Raw genomic sequence first — 27,687 nt, 5'->3', positions numbered from 1 at the left:
CTTTTCTGCCTTCAGACTCAAACTGAAACATTGGCTCTTCCTGGCCTCAAGCCTACCAGCCGTCAGATGGGAGCCACGCCTGGGTCCTCAGGCCTTCAGACCTGGATGGGAACTGCTGGGTCTCCAACGTGACAACTGACTCCGCAGATCTTGGGACTTGTTACCTCCATAACTGTGTGAATTGTTCCTTCCATATAGAGAAAGCAATAGGAAACCATCCTATTGGTTCTATTTCTCTGGAAAACCGTGACTAATACAATGAGGTTTTACTGACACCAGATAAATCATTGACTCATAGATGCCAGAGCTGGAGCTCGAACACTCACTTCGGTTTACAGATGATGAAACTGAGCCCAAGAAGGAAAGTTCTTGCCGCAGCACAGTCCACCAACCACGTTCGCTTCTTAGCTGGTGCTTGGAGTCTCCTTACCTGGGGACCATAATTAGAAGTAAGACTTAAAATACGAATATCTCTGGGAAGATAATGTACTGACATGAATTCATAAGAGCATATAAATGATTCAATAAGATGTTTTTTGAAGAGTAATTTTTGATGGGGTACAGGCTAAAAAGATAGGCACAGTGCCTACCTTCTTGGAGGTCCTTGCTCGATGAGAGTTTCAGAAATGTGCACAAGCAAACTACACGCAGTTGGCATAGTTTGCTTCTTAAAAGTGAAAGGAGGAGGCATTCGGGGGAGTGGGAGATGGTACGGGAAGGGCAAGGCAGGCCCGCAGACCTCACCTCCTTGCGACTCTGTTGAGAGCTGACCCGAACCACCGCCTGCGTTTCACTGGGGAGCCGAGACTGCACATCTGGGGGTGGGAGCTGGCCCGATCCTTCCTTTCGGAGCTCCCAGAGAACTCCCGAACATACGGACTTCTAGCAGTAGCGCTTGCTTCTTTTCAAACACGACATTTTTAGTGCATGCCGTCTGCCTTCCTGGTTACGCTGGGATGTGTTGTGGGTTGAGTGGGCGGCAGTGTTTGGAGCAGTGAGGCAACCAGCAGCCTATTTTCAAACTTTATGTGTAACTTTTTTGCTTTCTGCTTAAATGAAGCTTATGATTGAGTTTTCTCTTTGGATCAATAGCTTGAGAGAGAAAGCCATGTTCTGCCTAGTCTGGTATCATAATTGTGCATCCTATTTAGAGCAAGGGCAATGGGCAAGATGGTGAAGACACTTGAAATCCCATCATGTGAGGAAGGGGTGAAAGAAATGGAAATATGTTTAGCTTGGCAAAGAGACTCTTCCGGAGATGGGAGAATGGTCTTCAGCTATTTAAAGGGCTGTTCTGTGGAGGAAGGATTGGTGGTGTTCTGTGCTTGCCAGAGGGCGGTGGGCGGGAGAAAGGTACAGGAAGACAGATTTTGATAGTCAGAGGGTAAATGAAAGTAGGGAGTGCTCTTAAAACATGGCTGGACAAGTTCTTGGTGTGGGGTAATGCAAGAGATTCCAGCATTAAGGGATGGTTGGTCTACATTATTTTAAAGTACCTTCTAACCCCGAGATTCTAAGATATTAGACTGTGGACAGTAGTCGGCTGCCACAAATGAAGAGGTGCGCAGAGGCTGAAGTATGACCATTCATCCAACCAAACGGGTTGGTCTGTGGTGTATAAAGCACTCTATTTGGTGGGGAAACTAAAGTCCCCATCTCGAGGACACGAATGGCTACAATACAAAAGAGAATGTTATATAGGCCATAAAGAAGTATATGCTTTTTTTCCTTTTCTTTTAGGTACACCTCATACTGTTAGGAAAACATAGCAGAGTTTGGCTAGAATCCAGGAGACAAGATAATTAAGAATGTGTCAGCAGAAGGGAGATGTTCAGTAGGAAAAAGAAGACTAGATGAAGAACGTGTTGGAATGATCGGCTCCATGTTCAGAAGGGGCCCTCTTGCCTGTAGCCCTGGTATGCAGCGGGCACATCTAGTTATCACATGCTATGACCTGAATGTCGATACCCACCCAAAATTTGTATGTTGAAATCCCATACCCCAAAGATGATGGTATTAAGAAGTGCTGAGATCGTGAGGGTGGAGCCTTCATGAATTTGATTAGGGCTCTTATAAAACAGACTCCACGGGGCTTCCAGTCCCTTCCACCTCATGGGGACACACAGAAGGCTCAGCTATGAACCAGAAAGCAGGCTCTCGCCAGAACGTGACTGCTTGTGCCTGCCTTGATGTTGGGCTTCCCAGCCTTCAGAACTGTGAGAAATAAATTTCTGTTGTTTATAAGCTATGTGGTCTAAGGTATTTTGTTACAGCAGCCCAAATAGGCTAAGTCATTATGGAACATTTGATTTATCCCACCCACCCCCTCTGCCCAGACACCTCGCTCACCAATTAGCATGACAGTCGCTCACCAATTAGCATGACAGTCGTGATCCAACTTTTCGCTGTTAATGTCTCTCCCGAAAGGTGTCTGACAGTGGGGGAGGGGAAGACCCGATGACAGCTCTTACTTCGGGGGTGTTATGTACTTGTCAGTCTATTACCCTAGACTAACATTTCTTGTAGCCCTATCTTAGCACAGTGCCTGGTACTTAGCAGAAACTCATGAAATATTTGTTAAATGAATGGAAGGAACAATCACATCAAATTGGGGGTGAAGGTGGGCAGTGGTGAGGAAAAGCAGAAAAGTAACCTTTGAGGGCTCAGCCTTCCTCGAAGTGGGAATTCTTCATTCAGTATTTACTAAGTTCCTTTTATGTGCCGGGCCCATGCCTCGCAGACACCAGTGTACAAAGATGACCTATGCGGTATTGCTTTTGGGGAATTCCATGGGATGGAGGAGACATTTCAGGCTGAGGGAGCTACGTAAACAAAAGGCTGGATTCCTGGAAGTGCTTGATGTGTCTGAAGGGCTAGTGTGTGAGGCTGGAGGTTAGGCTGAAAAAGGGCTAGACTGTAAAGCTTCACTAATCAAAATAGGAAACACCGATGGGTGATATAGCCTTTAAACCCTGCTCTTTACAGGCTTGTCGGGCTAGAGTTTGGACTTCATTCTGGAAGCAGCAGAGAAATCAATCATTGGACACTTTAAGGCGGATGAGTGGCATAATCAAATGTGTGTTTCAGCAAGTTTCCTTGTGGTAATGTGGAAGATGGGCTGGGGTACCTGGATCCTGGGGGAGAAGCTAGAAGGCTATTGCAACATTCCTAGTAAGTAGTGATGAGAGCCTTGGGGGACAGGTGTGTGGAATAGAATGCATGTAAGATTTTCCAGAGACTATCTAGGACAGATCATGGGGACCAATTGCTTGTGGAGGGCAAGAAAGAAGGAATTGCTAGGGATGACTGAGAGGTCTGGGTAATTCCTTCAATTGAAACTGGGAAGGAGGACTTGGCTAGGAGTGGCACATTCTGAGACAGAGGGGTCATGAGGACATCCAGGTCCTGCAGGATATTAGAAACATGGATGCAGAGTTCAGGGGAGAAGTGAGGGTCAGAGATAAAGGTTAGGGGTTATTAGCATTTGAGGGTGACAGAAGCCTTGGAGAGAACGAGGTCCATTGCACTGAGTGTGTTGAGAAACAGTAGTCCAAAGATAAAGTCCTGAGGCCAGGACAGACCGCTCCTCAGAGCTGGTAGAACAGAAGCCCCCAGAGACAAAAACTCTCCGGGCAGCTAGGAAGAGAATCATGGAAGCCAAGAGAGGATGGTGTTGCAAGAAAGGTGCCAGGAAAAGACACCTAAGCCTGCTTTGGAGGTCAGGTGACATTTACTTAAGGAGGTGATGTCTAAACTGGTCTTTAGGATGAGCAGAAGACAGCAAACAGGATAATGCCTGAAAAGGGGAGGTCAGAATGGCTGTAGCCTTCGCCAGGAGAGTCAAAGGTGGGGAGAGTAGACATAGTCAATGGACTGAAGAGTACATAGAAGGTGAGAAAGTATAGGTGGCAAATATAAGCCATTATTTTTTGAAGTTTGATATTGAAGGGAAGAAAAGAGAGGAAAAGGTAGGCTGATGATTGAAGGGGGACATTTTCTGAGGAAGGGTGAGACTCGAACGAACACCACACTTCGCTGTGTCAGATGGGTGTGTCTCCGAGCTTTGCCGTGCCATGCCCTTCACCCAGACGATCCAGTCATTCCACAGCATTCGCCGGCAGCTCCTGCTGCAGGGCCTGTGCTGGTTGCTGGGCTGCAAAGGTGAACAAGACTGCTTGAGGACCCAGTCGAAAGGACTAAGGGGACAAATAAGAAACTTCAGGTCAGTGTGGTGAGTGCCACAAACAGGGTCAGTAATGGACCTGGGAGATACTGGAAGTCACATCCTCAGTGTAGGGAAGGGACACCCTAGAACAGGTAACATCTGACTTGAGACCTAAAGTCAGATGTAGGTAGTACAGAGGAGGGGACAAGGCATTCAAGCAGAATGTGTCCCTCCAAACCCCCTCCCCACTTTTGTCTAAATCACAGACACCCCGGAGTGCCTGGGTGATGTCCTCTGGTGAGAACATGAGGTACCTCCTGACCCTGCTCCCAGAACCTACTTTTTACCCTTATTTAATTAATACTCCTTCCTGTACCATAGTGGTTTTTACTCCCTTGTCTGCTAGAAACTTCTAAAGAGCAGAGACTGGTCTTAGTTATCTTTATAACTCCTAAAATATCTAGCGCAACACTCAGCACATGGTTAATGCATGAAAACATTTTGTGATAGGAAACCTTCTCAGACCAAGGACCACTATCATGGCCAATAAATTCTCAATCCCCATAAATACAATAATTATAAGGTCATTTAACAAGAGCTCAAGGGGGCCACTGGCAGGGTCAAGGCGTAAAGATAACAAGGGAAATGAAAAGTTGGCATAGGGAAGAAAAATAAGGCTGAGAGAGAGGGCTTGGGGGGGGTGAGGAGGAAGCAAAGGAACGAAGATGAAGTGTCCCCACACAGTGGGGAGAGGTACAATTCCAAACAAAATCTCACTGGAATGCTGTGCTCCATGAAGCCTTGGCTTTGATTTCTTTTCCATCATGGGAGAACCTCTAATTCCTCATTGACTTTTGGGCTCTCTCACTAGAATCTGATTTCTAGACATACTCAATCCATTACATGTATCACAGCTGCATTGTCTGAGAAGCAGGGAGAATATGAGAGAAAGAAAAGAGAAAAAAAAAGCCCTACAGACCCAACAATTTTCCCACTTTACAAGGTGAACCTAGGCAGAATTCAAATTTCCTTCTCAAGAGTCTGAGGGAAGAAAGCCGGTAGCTATGTCGCACTTCTGAATTGGATATACAGCTCACAAACTAAGCTCTTGAGCAGAGCAAAACTAATTTTATTTTGCAGCTGGATAAATAAAGGAAGAAAAAAGCAGGCATACACATTTTTGAATTAGTGCCAAGTTTCTGAAACTCCACCTCTTTCAGGAAATGCTCCTTATGCAGGGGGAGGTGGTAGTTTTGCTCCTTTCCAATCTCTCTCATCACACGAAACCTTATATAGAGCTGCACTTATCCCTTCATTCATCAGCTGGACTTTGCCTTCCCTATCATCTCTGGATCCTTAGCTGAATTATTGGTTTATGTCAACAGGATCAAAAGAAATAATACAAGGGAACTCTAAAATACATGGAAGTCATTGATAGCACAGACGGCCTCTGAGGATCATTGGTCCAAGACGGAAAAATTCTTAAAGAACAAAGCCTTTTGAAGTTTTTTCTGTAGTAAACGGCATAGTATACACAGCATAGTACATAGTAAACAGAAGAGTATACGTTAGTGGTTCCTGAATTAATTGCAATTAAAGAAGAAAAACTTTCCAGCCAGTTTTTATAAAATATACGAGAGGAAACGAAACTTCTGGCTTAAAATTCAGAGCAATATGTATGTTACAAGGAGTTGGTCAAACCACTCAGAGTCTTACAGAGTGACACACTAGGTGGATTTCATGAGCGTTTGTCAATTAAGTTACATATTCCATATCAATTTCATAAAAACAGAAAAAGCACATTAATTGAAGACCGAAGAAACTGTTTTAGGTTAAAAATATTAACAGAGGAGGAAAAAAGTAGACTGAGTGTAGATTGCAAAGATGAAAATTATATGAAGTTATTCCTGAGGTGTGTTTTGTGGCAGGTCATTAAATGTATTAGACAGTTGCTATGCCCCAGGCATGTAACTGCAATAACAACTCATGTCTCGTCATGTCCTTTTTGGAAAAACAATGTTAAGTGAGGATTACAGATAGGGCTAAAAGGTGTTGCCATGAGCTTTCCTCATAGTCTAGAGGCTATGGACCTCGAATATCCTCTGATTATGTCTTATTATTGGGGATAAACTTCAGAATAATAGCCTTGATGAAAATATTTCTAAGCACCACTTCATTGGTTGTCTTGGGTGAATTTTACAGCTTTGATAGGTAATGGGGTTAGGAAATGCTGCCAAATTCAATATACAGCTAGCTTGCATTTTATTTTCTAAGATACATTATGCTCTATCTAAAATTCAATTCCCATATATACAATAATTATAAAGTCATTTAACAAGAGCTCAAATCAAATGTGATTTGAGATAGCCCTCAGTAGCTAAGGCTAAGATTGAGAATCCATCTATCTGGTGGGAAAATGACCAAACAAGATAACAAAAAAGCACAACCTTTTTGGTTGACCAATATAACTACCACGGGGCTTGCAAAAGCAGAACCATCTGTCGTGTGAGGAACCATGGAGAGAGATTCTGCATTTATAAAATCCTGAGAGGGAAAACCAGGCACATGAATAAATGTTTTCCCCCTCCAATTCACTAATCTGAAATCTACTTTTCTTCTGGTTTCTTTGCTGTCAACATGTACTGTTTTTAAAACAAAAACAAGAGTCTATTTAAAAGCAGACAGACTTGCTATGACTAATTTAGGAACTCCCAAAGTAGGATCTTTTCCAAGAATACATTGCAATTGACAATATTGTCAGCTCAGTCTAAAGGGGTTATGATACAATTATGAACCCCCAGGCTGAATCAGACGTTTACTGCCGGTTAGGGTAGAGCAGGGTGTAAGATTCTCATAACCCTTAACTGTTCTTGGTATGGAGCTTTAAAATGAAACCTTTCCATAAACAAATGTTTCCAATGGGTGTATCTTAAACAGCTTACCTAATTCTTATTTTCCCCTCTTGGTTTCTAAAAATGGAAGCTGTTGCAAGGGAAAAAGTTATATAAGGGGCCAAGAGTGCTAGGGCATTTTAGATATCACATGTTCCTTTTAAAACACGTATTTCTTACATCTTTTGGTAAAATTATTTTAGAAAAGCTAACATCTTTTAGTAGCATTGCTTTTGCAGGAATACGTCTATGTATTATAATTATGTATATTATGCTGGAGGAGGTTGAAAATCAAAGAAAGTGATGATTCTTTTCGAAAAACCTACACAGGGATGATAGGCTCACATTTTACTCAGTGAATTCAATTAATTTTACCTTGAATTCAACTGCAGGGTGGAAGAGGAATAAATGACATCACTTACTGTCTACCACGTGCCTGGTAATGCACCAAGACATTATAGCCTTTATCTCATTTAATCTTCTCAGCAATACTCCTCAACATCTTCATTTTACTTAAGGGATTGAGGTTCAGGGAGGTTAAGCAACTCATTGAAGGTCACACAGCTAGCAAATGGCCAGGAACAAGAAGTAATTCAGACACTGGCCTGTTTTTGATTTCCTGTTAAATAGAACATACAATCTATTTCTCAGTGGTTTTGTTTAGCAGTGCAGCTTATTGACTCTGCATCCCTTCTGCTGCTAAATTATTCAGGTAGCCTCTTGTACCAAGTGTGACCTGCTTCCTTAAGAATTATATTTAATTAGAATCTATGGGCTAGAAATGCTGCTGGGTGTTATGTGCCTTATTGCCTTTCATTACAGCTCTAAGAGATTGGGTTCTCTCCATTTTATAGATAAGTTGTTTGGGGAGGTTAGGAAAGTTGCTAAGATCACCTAGTGAGGGGTAGAGCCACGACTGGATTCCAGGATTGGCTCCTATGCCAGAATCAGCTTCTCCCACGACACCAGTGTTTCCATTTGTCAGTTCCCGAGCTATAAAGCCACAGTACTTATTTAATATTTGTCAAGTGTATGTAGTGTTCTGGGACCTGGCACTTCGATAAGAAAGCTGGAGCGGCCCCAACTTCTCCCTCCACGCAGCCGAGATGCTGTACCTACAGCACATAAGAGGGAAGCCCTTCGGTTTAGGAGCAAGAGACGTGGTCCCCTGGGAGGGCTCCGGGCTCGCGCCACCTCTTCCCTGGGACGGGGAAGACATCGAGGGACCCGGGCCGCCCGAGGTCGCGACACTGGTGGCAGCACTGGTACGGCGGCTTCGAGTCATGCGCCTCACCAACGGCAACTGGCTTGCAGCCGGGCAAAGGGTAGCGAGTGTGTGTGTGGGGGGGGGCCAAGGAAGCGACACCCCCGCCCCAGCGCCCAGGCCCGTATCCCTTGCCTCCCGAAACGCGACGAGGAGTGCAGCGGCGCTGCCCCCTCTCCGGCGGCGGCTGCGCCCTCCCCGCCCCCGGAAGTGACGCGCGGCGGCTACGGCGGCCGGGCGGGGCCTCGAGGTCGGTGGGGGGTTCGCGAGGGGCGGCGGCCGCTCGGCGATTGGCAGGCCGGCCGCGGCCAGGAACGCCCGAGCGCGCGGCGGGTAGCGGCCAGACTACCTCGTGCGGGGGCGGCAGGGCGGGGCGCGAGGCGCCGCGGCGGGGGCGGGGGCGGTGGCGGCGGGAGATGCGGGCGGCTGCGGGCACGCGGCGGGCTGGGCTCGGCCGCCGCCGCCTTGTCCCGCTCCCCCGCGGGGGTCGCCGTGGCAGCCGCGCCGTCCCCGAGGTCCCGGCGTAAGGAGGCGGCGGGCGGAGAGCAGCATCGTGTTCCAGGCGGAGACCCAGAGGGAGCCCCGCGAGCGGCCTCGGTGAGCGGCGCGCCCAGTCGGGGTCTCGCGGCCGCCGCTCCCAAAGGCGGGGAGCGGGGCCCGGGGCTCGCGGCCCACCAGGAAGCGGGCGCGCTCCGGGGGGAGGGGAGGCTGCGGCGCGCGGCCCCGGGGCCCGCCCCCGGCGCTGCCCCGCGCGGGCCCGCTCTTTCCCGCGGCGCGTGCCGGGTGCGCGCAGGTGGACCCGGGAGCGCCGGTCCGCGCCGCCCGTCGCCCCTCGGTCTAGCGGGTTCCTCGGGCGAAAGATGGCTGTGGTTTTTTTTTTTTTTTTTTTCCTTTTCGTGGGTGGTGGCAAAGAGGGGAGCAGTTCTGACTTTGTAGTGACAGGAAGTTGGAAAATGAAAGTACTACAGTAATTCAGTGCTTACCAAAGCCAGTGAGGCTGCTTGTGGCGCTTCCCCCGAACTTTGATCTCTGCGATACGCGGACACCCGTGTTTCTTCCTCTCCCCAAGCTCGCTCTTCATCCGGTGTGAAGTTTCATTTTTCTACTTATCGCCAGCAAGCCTCCTACCGTTTGACTTTCCCTTCACGTGCAGCTGCATCAGGGTCGGTAGCTTCTTCATTATTAGGAAGATCGATTGCAGTCATCTTTTGGGGGCAGAATGGTAACTGGTCTTGGTAGGAAATAAGGGATATTTTTGATGGAAGGAGTCAAAATATATGCACAGGATATATGCATAGTTGACGATTTCCCAGGCTGCTGCTATTTGAAGTTTAGGGAATTGTAAATACTCTGAATTTTATTCAGAACAGTTCGCCCATCTCTTAGATGCGGGGGGGGGGGGGTCAGGTCCTCCTTCCCCCTTTGCAGTCTCCGACGCACAACCCTACTGCGTGCAGAACTTGGTACTTCAATACTTAGTATTGTCAGCGATGGTTTCATTAAAATATAGTGAGATTCAATTCCCCCTCCCCCGGAACTGTCTCCTCCTTGATTTTACTTAAACATTAAAACTTCATAAGTGGAATCCATTACATTTTTAGGGAAACAGTGTCTTCAAGTTTTATGTAACATAGCAGTATACTTTTAACATTCTCTTAGTATAGGTTAACTGTGCAGTTAGACACCTGGTTACTTTTTTTTTTTTTTTTTTTTTTTTACTGCCTTCAGCACCTGGTCTTCTTGGGTGGTCTCCCATCCAAGCACTAACCAGGCCTAACCCTGCTTAGCTTCTGAGATCAGAAGAGATCAGACACGTTCAGGGTGGCATGGCTGTAGACCACCTGGTTACTTTTTGACAATGATAATGATGTTAATTCAAGACTAGTGTTGATACATTTCATAATTTGCTTTTGTTTTATTTAAGCAGCTCGCTGAATTTGGAGACTTCTTTTGGGGGGGGGTCTTAGCTACTGTTTCTGAAAAAAAGTTGGGCTATGGTCACTACAGCAACTGGACTGTGTATCATAAACATATTTAGGGTGGAAAAGTTTTCATTTAATAGACTTCCTCCCCTAATAAGTTAGTTCAACATGCTCCCTCTTTCGGTTTAGCACAGGGTTTAATGTACTATTTTTGAAGTTTTAAGGTAGAATCAGTTGTTTTCACCATTTAACCCCTCAGTCGGATTCCTTCAACTGGATAGAGTATTTCTCTCCCTCATTATACTTAAAAAACAAAAACAAAAACAACTTTTGAAACTGTAATTGTAGAAAACTCAAGGTTTTCATGAGAAGAAAAACAGTTTAATGGGTAACTAGAATAAAAGCGTATTTTTTTTACTTCATTTCGCCTTTGTAATTTTTACTATCTTGGAATATATATTCCTTTAGTTTTCTTTAGTGGCTGAGGAAATCATTGAATTTCATATTAATAGCATGCTTTTAGGAACTAAAGTGAAGATGTTCAACTTAACTACCCAGTGGTTCCCCAACTTTTCAAAGAATAACCTGACAACAAAATTAAATGAATATTCCTTTGAAGTACCCTTTGAAGATGTTCATTTTATGTCTTTGTTAGTTTTTTGCAAAAGAAAATTATTTTCCAGTACTTCAGTCTAAAACCACAATGCCGTTTTCTTTGACTCTCAACAACCTTCTATTCCAGTCACACAGTAAAGTACTAAAAGAAGCATCAGTATTTTCTACAACAGTTAGATTCTGCCCTAAAGTGTCAAACAGCTCACCAGTATTGGATTCAATACACACAGTCCCCTAATAACCAGAGGGGAAGGTGCAGTTAGGCCCACAGCACCTTGAGAACACCCCTTTCTGTCTTTGTGTATATAGCTTATAGCTATTATAAACCTGTAGGGCTCAGGCTTTATTTACATGATAGTTATTAAGGCTCTGAGATTTGGTTTTGGGAATCTTTCCAAAAACAATTGGAATTATAGGCATCACATTTGTAGTAGTCTTGAAATTCTGGTTCTTTGCTGTTTTTCTCCCCTTCTCCCTCTCCTCTCCTTCCCACCCTCTCTCACACGTACAGCCCAACCCCTGTAAGCATTCTTGATATGAAGATTATGTCTGGAAATGTGGAGAGTGAGTTCTTTGTTTCAGCTAACATTTATTAGGGGGGAGGTTTAACAGGTTTAGACTAACAAATAATTGTTTAGGTGGGAAACATGTAATTGAACAGCAACTTGGCATGAACCAGCATCACTAGAAGAAAGGCCTCTTTGGTAAACTCAGGGAAATGACGGGGCCTTCCATCCCCCAATACTAGATGCATGTAATGTAAACCATTATTTTAACCTAGCTTACGGGAGGCTACGAGAAACATTCTAGTGGATTTGGTTATTTAAGCATTAAAGTAGCACTTGATGTTGATAGATTATTATCACTAATATGTAATACTTCTTTACAACCAGCTGGAGATGCGAATGCTTCTGTCCATCAAGGGAAGTGGTTTTCCTAATGATCAGAGTATGTGACTGTGATGGAAGAGTGTTTGCTGGATTCATGGCCTCAGCTTTTCCATTAACACCAACTGGGAAGCATCTCCCCCTTTCTATTCTTTATTATTTTCCCATCTCTACTTTTGGATGACAGTATTTCTGTATAACCAGCTTCAAAATGATAACTGTGAGGATTATTGGAGGATATTTTGAGTATCTGAGGAAAGTTATAGAAACCCAAATATTTCCCAGTTCCTCATCTCTCCCTTTTTAGAATTGGACATAGGAGACTCTTAAGGATCCCATCCTCTGTAAGTTATACCTTATTAGAATTAAGTTTCTCAGGCCTAACTTTTGTAATGTTTATAGCGTTAGTTTGTTTATAACGTCTTTATTGAGAAAAAATTCATGTACCATAAAGTTCACATATTTAAAATGTACAATTAAATAGTTTGAAGTATATGCACAGAGTTATGTAATCACTACCACATCTAAGTTTAGAATATCATCACCCCGTTAGCAGTCACTCTCATTTTTCTTCCCATCCATCCCCCATCCCTAAGCAACTACCGATTAAATGAAATGGTACAATATGTGGCCTTCCGTGTCAGGCTGCTTTCACCTAGCATGTTTTCCAGGTTCCTCCATGTTGTAGCATATATCCATACTTCGTTCCTTTTTCTGGCTGAATAATATTCCACTTTACGGTTATACTGTGTTATATTTATCCATTCTTCAATTGGACATTTGTGTTGTTTCTACTTTTTAGATATTATGAGTAATGCCGTTGTGAACATTTCTGTACAGGTGTTTGTGTGGACATATATTTTTCCCTTTGGTGTGTACCTAGGAGTAGAATTGCTGAGTCATATGGTAACTAGTATTTTGAGGAGCTGTCAAAATTGTTTTCCGAGGTGGCCATACCATTTTATACTCCCACTAGCAATGTATGAGGGTTTCACTTTCTCCCAAACCTCACCAACACTTGTTATGGTCTTTTTGATTATAGGCATCCTAGTAGGTGTGAAGTAGTATCTGAGGTGGTTGTCATCTTCATTTCCCTAATAACTGATGATATCGAAGCATCTTTTCATGTGCTTATCGGCCATTTGTATATCCTTTGGGGAAATGTTTTTTCAAATCCTTTGCCTTTTTTTTTTAATTGTAAGAGTTCTTTATTTTTTTTTTGATACAAGTCCCTTATGATTTGAAAATATTTTTCTTCTAAGGCTGGCCTTATCACTTGATGTTAATTGTTTGCAGCACAGAAGTTTTAAATTTTGATGTAGCCAGATTTACTTGTTTTCATAGTATTTTAATGGAATTGATTTAATTGTTTTCAAGTCCTGATCCATTAAAATCTCATTCCTAGATTTAAAAAAGAAAAGGAAAGTTGTTTTGTTTTTGTGTGGATATAGTTCAGTTATAGGCTTCTTAGTGCTTCTTTGTATCTTGCCAGAGTTTCTGCCCTAAAGAATTCTTCCTGTCAAACAGAGTGTTTTGAAATTTTATGAGGAAAATAACTGTGAGAGCTTTTCCTTGCTGCTCCATTGCCTAAACCAGTGGTTGTCAACTAGAATGATTTTGTCCCCGGGAAGAACATTTGGCAATGTCTGGAGACATTTTTGATTGTCACAGTTGGGCAGGAGGTACTACTGGCATCTAGTAGGTAGAGGCCAGGGATGCTGTTAAACAAATTACAATGCACAGGACAGCCTCCAGGAACAAAGAATTATCTGGCCCAAAATGTCAATCATTGAGAAACTCTAACCTAAACAGGGAGATACTAAAACTTGGGCTGTTGAAGGACTTTTCAGTTCATGTCTTGATATCAAAGAAAGGTTGGTAATCAAATAAAAGGAGGATCTATGCAGATGGAATCCCTATGGACAGAAATGTGACAGAACTTGTAAATTAAGTCGGGAACGTTTGCCATATTTTCAGGGCTGTTAATTTACATTTAAATTATATTTATGATAATAGAAATTATTTGATGGAGAAAGACCAGCAGGGCAAAAGTAGATTATACTGTTCCTCCCCCACCCACCCCTACACCAGGCCACACTGAGACACACACACATACATCTTGGCAAATAAACCAACTGGGTCGATTAAGATAGATGCTGAAATGGTGGTCTCCTCAAGGAATGTGACAGTGAGTTTGTAAGATACATTTAATAACAGTAATACTCTAGTGATTGGCAATCATCAGGGTGTTCCTATAATTTATGGACTAGCTGTATCTCCCAGCAGGACTTTTCTTAAGCAGTGTAGCATGCTCGAGAGTTTGGACTGTGGATCTGATTGTCTGCATTTAAATACCAGCTCCACCATTTACTTGTGTGACATCAGACAATTTACTTAACTCTTTTATGAATCAGTTTTTTCATATATAAAGTGAGGCTGCAATAGTATCTGTCTTATAAGATTGCCGTGGGAATGAAACGAAGTAACAAATTTAGAGCGCTTAAAACAGTGCCTGCTACAGAGCTTTCTCGAAGTGTTGGCTGTTAACGTTCTTGTCTCTCTTATCTACACGCCTCTTTCAGCTCATTGCTATGGACAGTGCTATCACCCTGTGGCAGTTTCTCCTCCAGCTCTTACAGGAGCCTCAGCACAAGCACATGATCTGCTGGACCTCTAACAATGGGGAGTTCAAGCTTCTGCAGGCAGAAGAGGTGGCTCGTCTCTGGGGAATTCGAAAGAACAAGCCTAATATGAACTACGACAAACTCAGCCGAGCACTCAGATACTATTATGTAAAGGTAACACACATCTACCTCAAAACAAGAAGTGTTCCTTCTGGTGGGGTGTTAGCCGCAACGTCCTGGTTTATTTATTTAATTTGTAAATTGAGGTATAATTGCAATATAACATTAGTTTTAGGTATACATTTAGGTAATGATTCAGTATTTGTTTACGTTGTGAAATTATCACTACGCTGGTTTATTTTAATCTAATTTATAGCTTCAGCAGTTTAGGGTTAGGATGAAAAATGAAAATGTTTCAACTGTATTTCTGCAAACTCTTCTTCAGTACCCCACTCCCATTACACATATTTTATTCCAAATTGAAGTTGTCTTTAAAGAGAAAGTGGGTATAGGGTTAGAATAAGGAAAAGGAAATTTGAGATTCTTGGGGATAAATATTATGTAAATCATAATTTACTTGAAAAATTGTCATATATACTTGTTTTTTTCACTTAACTTTTACATTTTAGTTTAATCCAAAGAACACAAATTAATACCTTAAAGCATACCTGTTAATACAGAGTCAATTTCTTAGTTAAAAAATTTTAATTTCTTATTGTTTTGAATACACTTTGAACACTGAGGTAAGATAAATAGCTCAAGTGGATAGCATTGGAATGAAAAGTGGAGATCTTAATTTTTCTCACCTTTCAGTGATTGATCTTATCACCTCTCCTGTGTGGAGACATGAGGTGAGGAACAACTGGAGCTTCTGCAGGAAGCAGGAACCGCAGAAGTAATATTCTAAATTCCTTTTTGCTTACTTGGGATGTGTATGACTTGTGCCTTTAAAATTATTTGAGATTGCAGATCAGCGATTTTTGACTTAATACAGATATTTGGTTGTGAGCATTAAGCAATTAAAGTCAGCATCTGTGTAACGTATTAGTTCAGTTGTCAATAGACATGTAAATGATTTTAACTCGTGCTCCATAATAGTAGGAACTGTGTTGTTATGGTTAATAATTTAGATGATTTTGAAGCTTTTAAGTAAATTACTTGTCAAATAGAGAACATCATTAGGTGAGCTTTTTCATGAGCTATGGGAGGTAATAGTATAAGAAAGTATAAGAATGCTTATTTTATTTATCTACAGAATATCATTAAAAAAGTGAATGGTCAGAAGTTTGTGTACAAGTTTGTCTCTTACCCAGAGATTTTGAACATGGACCCAATGACGGTGGGCAGGATTGAGGGAGACTGTGAAGCCCTAAGCTTCAGTGAAGTCAGCAGTAGCTCCAAGGATGCGGAGAATGGAGGGAAAGAGAAACCGCCTCAGCCTGGCGCCAAGACGTCTAGCCGCAACGACTACATACACTCTGGCTTATATTCTTCATTTACTCTCAACTCTTTGAACTCTTCCAATAGGAAGCTTTTCAAATCTATAAAGATCGAGAATCCAGCTGAGAAATTGGCAGAGAAAAAATCCCAGGAGCCAACACCTTCTGTCATTAAATTTGTGACAACACCTTCCAAAAAGCCGCTGGGTGAATCTGTTGGTGCCACCATTTCAACTGGCCCAAATATTTCACCGTCTTCGGAGGAAACTATCCAAGCATTGGAGACTTTGGCGTCCCCCAAACCGCCTGCTCTGGAAGCCCCGATCTCTGCCTCCAGTGTGGCTCCCGCTTTTACTGCCACACCTGTTCCGTCTGTGTCCCCTTCCTTGCAAGAGCCTCCTAGAACACCTTCACCACCGCTGAGTTCCAACCCAGACATCGACACAGACATCGATTCTGTGGCTTCTCAGCCAATGGAGCTGCCAGAAAACTTGTCACTGGAACCTAAAGACCAGGACTCAGCTTTGCCAGAAAAGGACAAAACAAATAATTCATCCAGATCCAAGAAACCCAAAGGGTTAGAGCTGGCACCCACCCTCGTGATCACAGGCAGTGACCCAAGCCCACTGGGAATATTGAGCCCATCTCTCCCGACAGCTTCTCTTACGCCAGCACTTTTTTCACAGGTAACTCTTTCTTTCTTTTTAGTGCCACTGTTGTTTGCATTTACTCACCTTTTAAAACAGATCCAGAATTTATAACCTCAAGTTTCATTCTGCCACTTAGGTTTGTCTTAGAAAGGTTTATATATGACCCCGTGAGAGTAACCCATTTCCTCCTCAATTAGAATGGTCAAAAAGGTTTGGAGTTGTGTTAAAAAAATTCATTGTTCTACAGGTAAATATTTATTTTATTTTTTCTACTTTCTTCTGAAGAAAATAAGTATTCTCTCTCTTTTTTTTTTGGTATTATAAAACTAGTTGATATTTTATTTTAAAAAACGGTGATAATCTCAAGTTAAGAAACAATTCATCCTGAGAGCCTTAAGACAAAGGAATGGTTAATGTTGAATAATAAGTTTCTGTAGTTACCGTAGATTTCTTAACTTGCTTAAACATAACATCTAAATGGATAGATTACTTACAAATCTTCTCATTAATAAGAAAAGATATGTTTGTTGAATCAGTTATCCCTTATTTCTCCCTACCTGAATTCAGATTGATTTTTCTATTTGGGAAAGACCCTACAAGAGACAGGTTAAAAAATACTTTGATCTTTATCTCTTTTTTTTTTTTCCAGTGAAACATTAAGATAGTTGAACAACCTTTATCTTTCATAAGTCGTAAAATAATTTCTGAGTTTTTCATCATGATACTATTTCAGACTGGGAGAGCTTTGGAGTGGTGAATAGGACAATACTTGGGTTCAGAGTTATTTGTGTATCGTTACAAGGATGAAGCGTAATCCTCATTTGTTAGTGAATTTTTTTTTTGCTTTGTGTATTGCAGACACCCATCTTACTGACCCCGAGCCCTTTGCTCTCCAGTATCCACTTCTGGAGCACTCTCAGCCCTGTTGCTCCCCTCAGTCCAGCCAGGCTGCAAGGTGCTAACACACTTTTCCAGGTAAATGGCATAAAAGCCTGTCTCTTGTAAGGGGGGCATGGTAAATGAAGAAAGAGGCACTAAGGCAGCATCCCACTCTTCAGTTAAATCATTATAAAACTTCTATTTAATGAATATTAAGTTTTTCAACTTTTTTAACAGTTTAAACATTTTATTTTTTTAAGTTAATATTTCTTATTTTTCAATTATAGTTGACATACAATATTATATTAGTTTCAGGTATATAGCATAGTGACTGGACATCTATATAACTCATGAAGTGATCACCCCAATAAATCCAGCGGCCATCTGACACCGCACATAGTAATTATAACATTATTGACTATATTCCCCATGCTGTCCTTTATTTATATCTCTGACTGTTTTTTAACTACTAAATTGTACTTCTTAATCCCTTCCCCCCTTTTCAGTGACCCTTCCCAAGCCCTTCACATCTGGTAATTGTTTTTGAATTTCTGGGCATTAATTTCCTAGCCAGCAAACAGCTCAGATAAATATTCACAGCCAAGTTTCCTTTTCATTGCTGACCATTACATACATTTGAGTTAGAGCAAGAATTATTCAATACCGTAGTAGTTTTTGAGTCCACCCAATTTTTTTGTCCTTTTAAACTCATTTTTTTTAGGAATGTGTGTACATATATAGGGGATATTTTTGCACATAGTTTTCCATTTTTGAGGATTAAAAATAGAGAAAACTCTTGAGAATAGTACATCAAGTACTTCCATTTCCTCCTCACTCAGAATTGATACTTACAAACATTTAAAATGTATTTTATAAACGTGAATATTGTATTATGTCTTAACCAAAATCTTAGGAAAAGTTTTACATCTTTTAACTAGTATTTTGCCTGAAACATCTAGACTTTATAAATGTAGGCTTTCTTAGGGTTGATTTATTTACTTATTTAGGATGACTCCCTGGAAGATTTTCTTATATTTTTTTAATTTAACTTTTCATTTGTTTTTTTGGAAATGAAATAGTAAGAGAAAAGAAAATGCTTTTTTTTTTTTTTTTTTTGCAAAAGGTTTTAAATTATTGAATAGAGTTTTGAAAATTTTCCATATTTCATTTTTACATTTTATTTTGTCTCTCACAAACCAATAATTGAGTTACAGAGTGATCTGAGACCTGAAGCAAAGTTGTAGTGCTCAGGTCGCTTCAGCCTGGCATCTCCCTATAGGATTGGTCTCAAAACACATGATGGGGGAATCGTTTTCTGAGTCGAACACCATGTAACTATTTGTACCAGTTATAAATCGAGTTAAAAGATGGGTCTCTCTTTCTGGACCTCTTTTTAACAGTCGGTGATTTGCTTTATAATTGACTAAAGTGCATGTTGTCTTTTACTGAACTTTCTAAAACATTTTTTTGAAGTTAAATGTAATCCTGTGTACCTTAGAATATGAGGAAAGGTATAGGTTTGTTCTTCGTATTTTATCAAGGCAGACTGGAGAGTGTTAATATTTAACATTCTTTAAAGTTTTTGTTATAGTATCATATTCTTTCATGATAAACAGTTACTGCTTTTGTCCTGTGAGCCACTGCAGGCAGCTGTCATGTTCTTCTGTGGGAAACATAGTAGGGACAGAAAGTGAACATTGGAATTGAGTAAAAGGATGATAACATGTTTTATTTTCTTTTTCAGTTTCCTTCTGTTTTGAACAGTCATGGGCCATTCACTCTGTCGAGCCTGGATGGACCTTCCACCCCTGGCCCATTTTCCCCAGATCTGCAGAAAACATAACCTATGCACTGTGGAATGAGAGAACCAAGGAAAATAGGAACAGAGTTATACAACATGATTAAATTTGAAGTGAGCGATTGATAGTTCCATGATGCTGATAATGAACTTTTGTGATTTTTGCCATTCCCCATCAAATGCCTTTTTAAGATTCCCTTTGAATAAGATTCAAGTTGGACTGTGTATAAAAATGCCTTAACTGGAGTCCAAACTCCACCCCCATCTTTTTTCTTCTTTTTTTGAAAGTATTTCGAGCTTTGTGTTAAAGAAAATTTTGGTGGGGTTTAGCAGCTAACTGCTTTTTGCAAGAGCACTTAAGAACAAAGTTACTCCTTCTGCCTTATTGGGACCTTTTGGCCAGAAAAAATTATACTTGGAGTATTTTATTTAAAGAAGTATTAGTTAAATGAAATCGGCCATACCTTTAGGACTAAGTACTCACTATTGAATAACTAAAAAGGAGCTGTGCATAAGTAGTGGAAGAAAAAGAATCATTCCTAGTCACATATAGGAAGATTGAGCAGTACTATTGGGGAGATTGTATTTTGCTGTGAACTCTAACATATATAAGCAATTCTGCAGAAAGACATCTTTTACATTTTTTCAAGGTGGGTCTCTCAGCCATACATGTATGTGATCTTGTCTGAACCTGTCAGTAGAGCCTGGGACAGTCTCTTTTTAAACCTGGGCTTTAAGACAGTGTTTGGACAAGCAAGGGAGAATATGGGAGCTCCATATCTAGCACAGCAATGTCGGCTGCTCTCTGGAAGGTATGATTATACACCCATGGAATATGGCGTGGTAAATGATGACTTTTAGGAGGATGAACCTGGGTTTTGAAATTTTGAGGCATCTTTGAACAAAAGATTCAGTCAAGTAACTTGAAACAACATGTGGGGCTTTTCCCAGTTAGAAAAAAGCCAGAATGAAGGACCCTTTGCTTTTCTGTTCACTTTCTACTGTATATTTATCTTCTTTAAAATTTAAGGTTGTGAGAGGTCACGATGGTTTTGAAGATGTAATTAGGGAGGTGAAAAGCGAAGTGAAGCCTCCAAACTGGAGTTAAAAATGTGCTTATTTCTTTGAATTTTTCTGTATACTTTGGGAGGAGCAGAGTTCATTTGGAAATGCTCATACATAGAGATTAGGTTGTTCATATTAGTCAAAAATTTAGGCCTTTTCCTCAGTATTTCCAAATTTGTAAAATATTACCGTATGGTAATCAATGCCAGATGCAGACAGCTTTGTTGATTCCCCGAATTGAATTGATACCAACATTACAGTGGGATCTTTTGAAAAACTTGTCTTTAAAGTCCTGGATTAGATTATATATGGCCACTACCCTGCCCTCCCCCTCCACCACCACTATGCCCATTAAACTAGTCTTTTAACCCAAGAAGTAGTTCCTATAATTGAATCACAAACTAAATGAAATGAGGGAGTAAAGACTTGAGGGTTCACAATGTCACTGATAAAAACCAGCATCTTCCAGATACATGACATTCACTTTAAATGTGTTTATCTGCAATGTGGGGAAGCTCTAGTATAAGATACCTGTGCGAGGTTAGTAATAGCTGAAGGAAATATTCAGGGAGCTGCCTCTGAACTTGTAGTGTTGGAGACCTGATACATCATCTGTGGTTCTCAGCTGAAGGATCTGTTCCTGAGATGTGCAATAGTAGTGTTGAAAACAGTGTTCAGTAGTGATGCGGAACAGACTCAGTGGACTTTTTTCCCATGTTGAACCATTTAATTTGCATGCCTGTTTGAAATTAGACCTCTCAGCAGCACTTTGGAATAGTTTTATTAGGTTAATTAACATTTTATACATCAAGTAAATATTGATGGCTTGATTTAATTAGATTTAAACAATTTTTGGAAGTGCAAAAAATATTTTCTCTTTTGGAGACAGAGCCATTGGTTTGTTTTTCCAGATGAAATCGTTGCTAATTAACTGTCTCAAGCACAGGGGTGCGTGGAAAGCAAGGACATCATTAAAATTCAGTCAGAGTAACTTCCTAGAAACAAGTTTTAGTGAATCCCATGTCTATAAACCTATCCTGGAAGCTTCTGAGAGGTGTGGGCCTTAGGAGGGAGATGATGATCTGCTTTCTCTTTGAGATCAGTTAATCCGAGAAAAGTGTGTGTGTCTGTGTCTGTGTGTGTGTGTCTGTCTGTCTGTCTGTCTCTCTCTCTCTGTGTCCTTGTACTTTTTTGAATGAAAGTTTACAACCTTAGCTCAATTGTATGAGGCAGACCGTTCTGTTTGTAAACTACCTCCTTCCTGGAAAAGTCTCAGCTTCATATTTTTTTGAGCATCCAGAGTTCTTAGCATCCAAAGGTGACATACCACTTGAGATCATTATTCACTGGAGAGACTTACATTTGGTAGTTGTAGCTGGTATCTGTCACTAATCACTTTGCCAGGATGAATGCTGGTGGGCAAAAGTAGCCTAAGTTAAGAACGGGAGCAGGGTGAATGAGATTTTGAGACATCTGCTGAGATCATTTTAGCTTTCTATCTGCTCTGGTCCATTTCTGCTCAGTCATATGGTGGAAAATGTTACTCCCAGGCTCTCTGAAGGGGAAAAAAGCCCTTACATTGTAGTGTTTGCTGATTTCCATGATGTGAAATACAGCCCCTGTGGCTAATTTACTCTACAATGACCTTAGAATTGAGAAAGGATGGACACAGTTGGTACACCCCGGTACCCATAGCCAGCAGACCCTTCCATTTATTCCACTCTAGGGCAGGTTGCCTCCCTAACTGCCACATATTTTCTAAAATATTTTTTTCTTGTTCATATGATTTTTAAAAATACAAAATTAAAATTACATGTCTGACTTCAGTAATCTTTTTTTTCATGGTTTGTCACAGTGTTTTTGTGATGTTGTATTCCTCCTGGCATGTTTTGTGTATTCAAACAAAGGTAGAAACTTCCACTAATTTAAAAATATATATACATGATGGAAGAATCTAGAAACCCTCAGTCTTAAGGTTTTTAGAGTTAAAATGTAGGTTTAATTTTTCCACATTTTGATGGTTACAAAATAGGTGTAAATTTTTTTTTCTTCAAATTTCGATGAAAATATGTCCATGAGCCTTTGTAGTAAAAGAATACTGGATTTTAAAAAAACAAACAAACAAAACTGGAAGAATTCCTTGAAGATGTGCATGCTGTATTAGAGATCAAAAAGGCAGGACTGATTGTTAAATCTATTTACCTGGCACGATTTCTAGTTTTCTCCGTACTATGTGTCAGGCTTAGAAAGAAGAATGAATCAGAGTTGGAATTCGGGAGCTGTGATTGCAGGCTGTTGATAGTATCACTTCATTTCCTTTCATTTCCAGCATTGCCTGATGTTCAGTCTAACGACGTTGTTTCATCGTGGTCTCAGAATTTGTTATGGTTCTAAAGTTCTAAAAGACAGTTATAGTCTACTTAGGCATATTAGAGATGTTCATTGGCATTTCAGGAAAGCAGTCTCCAACCTTTTTGAACATACACCTTGGTCAGTAAAAGTTTTTGAACACATTCCCTATTTGCAAATTCATGTATATATTTTCAGTTATGTACCGTAATACTAAAGTGATACTTGCATTTATAAGACATGCACAAAACAGAAATAGGATGGTATAAAGAGTAAATCTTGAGTAGAAGTTCTGACTTTTTCTTTCTGCAGCCAGTAGGTTGTCTTGTGTGCCGTCTGGCAGCACGCACTCCGAAGACCTCTGACTCAGGAGGCTGTTTCTCAGTCTAATCTTGAAAAAAAATGTGCATGCTTTTGTTGTGATACATGGAGAGATCCTTTACGCATTTGATCTGATTTTCATGCAAAATCTCTAGAAGAGATTTCGAATTTTTCAGGAGACCTTCTCAGGCCTTTCTGAAATTTCATATTCTTTTTTATAAGTTGCCAAGTCACCCATTATCAGATGTTTTCCAGAGCTTCATACATACCGTTTTTGACAGGCTGTTGTCTCTTTCCTTTTCATGTTATAGGTATGATTTTATAATGTACTTTTACTTTACTAGTCTGCTTACAAACTTCTTTTGGCCTTATTAATGTTATGTTACCAACAAAATCAGAATTGTTTCAAGTTGCTTTATGCAAAAATACATAATAACCTCCATTTTCTTGCTTCATTTAGTAAGTTTATTATTATTTTTTGTAACATTTCAACATCTGAAGAAATGCTTTTCTTAATGGGTCTGTTCTGTTTATCACTTCATTTAGTACATATATTTTATGTATTTATGCCAGAAATCTGGGACTGTGCTGAGGTGCCATTCTTAGTTGTGTAAATGAAGGTGGAGATAAGTGCAGGTCTCTTTGTGCAGAAACCTGGAGCTCTGAAGAATTACCAAACCAACAGGAAAGTTTAAAAAAACACCCATGATGTACGTAGTCTGTTACCTGAGAGTATGACAATATATTATTTCTAAAAGAGAATTGAGAATTAATTGTTTATAGTATTGAAGTGGAGGTTAACCATAGCTGTATTTCTTTAGCAGGTACTCAGACTAGAGAATGGGTTCTATGGGAAGTATTTTGTCAATTACCTTCTTGGTTTTGGGTGAACAAGTACATGTTTTGTTGTTTTCAGTGCTGCTGGCGTATAGCCTGAAAACAAGGTGCCTTGTTATTCTTCTTAGGTCATCAAAACTCTGCTTACTGAAGTCAGTGTTTTAATCTCAGAATCTAGAATTCTTGTGGGTGGCAGTGGATTAAGCAAGAAAAGAAGGTGTTTTGATTTCATTTCTCATACTTGGTGGAACTTGTTAGTAAAAAGTCATGTTTTGACCTGTAAACAGAAAGGTGAGTTGTTGATGTAGTGTATATATTCCATTTGCAGCTGCCAGTTTTTTTAAGCCACTTTTCTGGAAAAAAAAAAATTGTGATAGGTTGACAGCCTTCCAGAAAATAGCAGTTTCTGCTGTTCACATTTCACCACTGTGAAAGATGGAAATCCAAAGCAGTTGGAGTAAGTGGAGAAATTCAAGCTGTTGTTGACATCATTTAAAATGAAACCTTTACGAAGGAAATTCATTTATTTACAGTAGATTCAAGTATAATACACATCAGGAAGTTTTACGAGGTTTTAAAATTTTATTTTTAATATTTTATTGGGAGACTAGAGCATTTCTTTCCAAGTCATTCTGATTAATTGGCTGAGTACATATATGTGTGTGTGTAAGTGTGCGTGTAAATAAATCTGTTTTTCAGAGGGAACATATATTATTCATCCTCTAGGATGGCTCCCAGGCTATTTTATAATAAAACTTTTAAGAAATTGGCTGCACTTTGCAATTGCCACTTTTTAAAAATTGATGCTTTGCACATTTGTTTTTTTAACATACATAGAATCATAGGCCTTAAAGACTAATTGCTTGCCAGCATTTTAGAACTATAGCGCTATATGTGACAAATGGTAAACAAAGTCGTTTTAAACTGTTCTTGTACGTTCATGTGTAATTTAGCAACTAAGGATGGCCTTTCTTAAAATTTCTGCATTTACTTTTGTTTTTGTGTAAAACTCTTATTACATTGGGTTCTAAGTTTCTCAGAGAGGAGGTTTATATTAGAAATAGTATTTCTGCAATACAGATTTGTCCATAGATTGATATAATAGTGGAGGAATTCTGGCATTGTAGCCTAATTTATCTCTTTAAACTGTACATAACAAGCATTAGCAGAAACCTCAGAGTATCTTGGGCTGGATGTTCTTCTCAACTTTGCCTTGTTTCCCATCTCATAAGGGCCCATTCTGGTTCTTGTCCCTTCCAAGGATTATGAGCCATGCTAGGACAGGCCTGGGATCTTCTAGACAGGGTGAGGCAGGGGTGGGGTGCCCTGTGGCTGGGCCAGAGCCCGAGCCAATGGAATCATTCAAGTATGCCTAGAGTTCAGGGGTGGGAATGCCATATATTGGTATTAAATCACTTGGCACTTTTTGGGGCACCATTATTAGCACTGTTTTGTTTTTTATAACTGGAAGCACTTAATGATTATTTTGTTTGCTTAATTTCAACTTATGAATATTGAGGGTCAGGGAAGTAATGTTTATTTCTCATTTATATTTTCTGGAACTTAAGAGTGGAAAAGGGGTAAATGGATTACATAATGAGCCATTCTTCTAGGCTCTGTAAGGCGTGCTCTTTTGGCTCCGATGATTTAAAATAATTTACAAGCTTTAATATTCTGCTTTGTAGAAATGTACGACTTTTAATGATTTGCAATTGATGGATTACACTCAACTTTGTAAACTCCAGTTTTACGTTTCTTTTCTGTTTAATCATTTTTGCTTATTGTCTGTTGTGTAGGGCATAGTCCTTTCTAAGACATTTCATATTTTTTGTTTTTGAGGGCAGTATTACCAATGGTCTTTATATGTACATTACACTCCTTGCTTTTGTGTTAAAGTAGCGTATTTGAAGAATTTCCCTGCTCAGTATCACTGAAATTAACTAAGATGCATATACGTAAAGCTAGAAATCAATGCAATTAATTTTTGATTACTCGAGGCCTATTTATTCAGTTTGACCAGTGTAATCTAATTACAGTCATACCTGTTCCTTCGCTTTTGTCTTTTAGCAGTTTTATTTATCTTTGTGGGCAGGCAAGATGAAATATGAAACTCAGTCCAGACATTTTGCTATTCGTTAACTTTGGTTTGAGGCAAGTAAAATTTTTGACTAAAATTTGTTTTTTAGAATTATGCCCTTCATTCACCAAATAATCAAGTTGGCTAAAAATAAAAAGTGTATTTTGAAGAACAAACTGATAATTTTCTATGAGCCCTACTGAATCTTCAAGTGTGGCTAAAACTTGAAAATTAAATTATTTTAAATAATAAACTTAATTTTCATCCATGTCTTCAAAAGAGAAGCCGCCTGTGGCATTAACACAGGAAAGGTGTGCTCTTCTCTGTCTGTGCCCTAGTTTGGAATGTGTGGTAATAAGGACTTGCCAGGGTGCATTCCTTAAGTATAGATCAACTGAACTGAGAAGACAGTTACTTCATTTTTTTTATTTCCTCTCTTGTTTATTTTATTGAAGTCTATCATAATAGCCGATATCCACCACTTCTGTATAAACAGAATACTTATATGTAAAATACAAGTGCATACCTACCCAAAGGAATGAATAACTGTTAAAGCGTCATTAATAACTTGTCTTACTTTCAGTGTAATTTGCATTAGGGAGACTTTGAAAGTATTAAAATCGCTTTTTTTCTTCTTTTTCCTAAAACAATCAAAATGATGGTGATGGCTAACATTTATTAAAATCATATTGTTGATGTAACTAAGAGAAACTGCCATATTTTCTAGCTAAGCAGTCTGACTTCACCTGTTGAGAAACAAAGGGATGTTGTTTTAAAGCTGACCAGGACCACTGTAGCTAGAGTCTTGAATTCTATTTATATTTCAGCAAAGAAACTTTGCACCGCATTTAGGTGGATGAGGGTGAGGAAGCGCCAGCACTTTGAGGGTTTTAAAATACACCGCTTTTCAAAGAAAAAAGTGTAGTTGATACTCAGTGCGTCTCCAGACATGGTAAGCGGTTGCGCTGGATAAACAATCAGGTGATTATTTTTTCTATCGCTTCAAGTTTTATGCAAAAATTTTGCTAAATTCTGTAATGGTGAATATGCATCTTATTAGAAAGATGATACATTAAAAAAACTATTTTATGTAAGAACTGACAGGAATTTGCTTTGTATAATGGCAAGCTGGCTTCAAGAAAGCACTGTAGCAAATTTATTAAAGTCCATAATTATATAGATACATTAATAGATTTATGTGCAACTAGATACAGACAACAATTGTATTTTTTTAAATAAATATTTTTAACAAAATGACTTTCTGAGTTGATTATTCATTTCCCTCCTCACAGATCTGTTGAGGTAGTCCCTGTGTATTTTATTTTCATCCGTGCTCAGTGTGGGTATAAAAGTTCAGTTTTCCCAATAGTTATCATTAAAACTTGGCCTTTAACTATTTAGTGTGTGTTTGCATTAAAATATTTAAAGCCTGAGTTAGGATAGATGGCGAAAAGGGGAGACTGAAAAATGATTATTGATATAAAAAGGAATTAAAAGAGAACTGGCTAGAAAAATTATTCACCATGTGAAATTTCTTTTTATTTTCCTTTTCAATTTTATTTACATTTTTAAAAAGTTTTTAAAAATTTAATTAGATTCTTTTATTCTCGCCCTTGTAAAAAGCAACTTTTGCTTATTTCTGCTCTAGGCCCCATTTCTTCCTGTAGTTTTTGAGGTAAGAACCTGGAGAGTTCAGTTAGCATATGAAGTTAGACCTTCTCAGAACTGAATCTATATATATATATGAAAGTGGGGTTAATAAACCAGTCAGAGAGGTCTGTTTTATATCTCTCGATAAAAATAATAGGATAGAGTAACAAATTGTTCTGTGGGGGACAATACTTCACTAAGCCTGGTGAAATGTCACTTCAGATGGTGGGTTACTAAGAAGCGTTCGGTGTGGT

The 27,687-nt window shown here is 39.9% G+C and overlaps 1 protein-coding gene and 1 pseudogene across 2 annotated transcripts; one reads left to right on the top strand and one right to left on the bottom strand.

Annotated features, from left to right (window-relative positions):
• The first annotated feature begins 8,722 nt into the window (after nucleotides 1-8,722).
• Nucleotides 8,723-27,040, top strand: ELK4 (ETS transcription factor ELK4). Of its 2 annotated transcripts, none has more exons than XM_016140710.2 (5): nucleotides 8,723-8,917; nucleotides 14,327-14,542; nucleotides 15,624-16,493; nucleotides 17,316-17,432; nucleotides 19,081-27,040. In XM_016140710.2, exons 2-5 carry the CDS (start codon nucleotides 14,336-14,338, stop codon nucleotides 19,177-19,179), a joined length of 1,293 nt encoding a protein of 430 aa, XP_015996196.1. In that variant the 5' UTR covers nucleotides 8,723-8,917; nucleotides 14,327-14,335; the 3' UTR covers nucleotides 19,180-27,040. The 2 variants fall into 2 exon arrangements, with proteins under 2 accessions (XP_015996196.1, XP_015996186.1); XM_016140700.2 differs by having other exon boundaries at nucleotides 8,882-8,963.
• On the bottom strand, nucleotides 10,040-10,158 carry LOC118613006 (annotated as a pseudogene).
• Nucleotides 27,041-27,687: the final 647 nt, after the last annotated feature.

Source organism: Rousettus aegyptiacus, unplaced genomic scaffold (genome assembly GCF_014176215.1).
Source record: "Rousettus aegyptiacus isolate mRouAeg1 unplaced genomic scaffold, mRouAeg1.p scaffold_m13_p_17, whole genome shotgun sequence".
In the NCBI taxonomy this organism is placed as follows: domain Eukaryota; kingdom Metazoa; phylum Chordata; class Mammalia; order Chiroptera; family Pteropodidae; genus Rousettus; species Rousettus aegyptiacus.
This window is presented reverse-complemented; position numbering and strand designations above follow the sequence as displayed.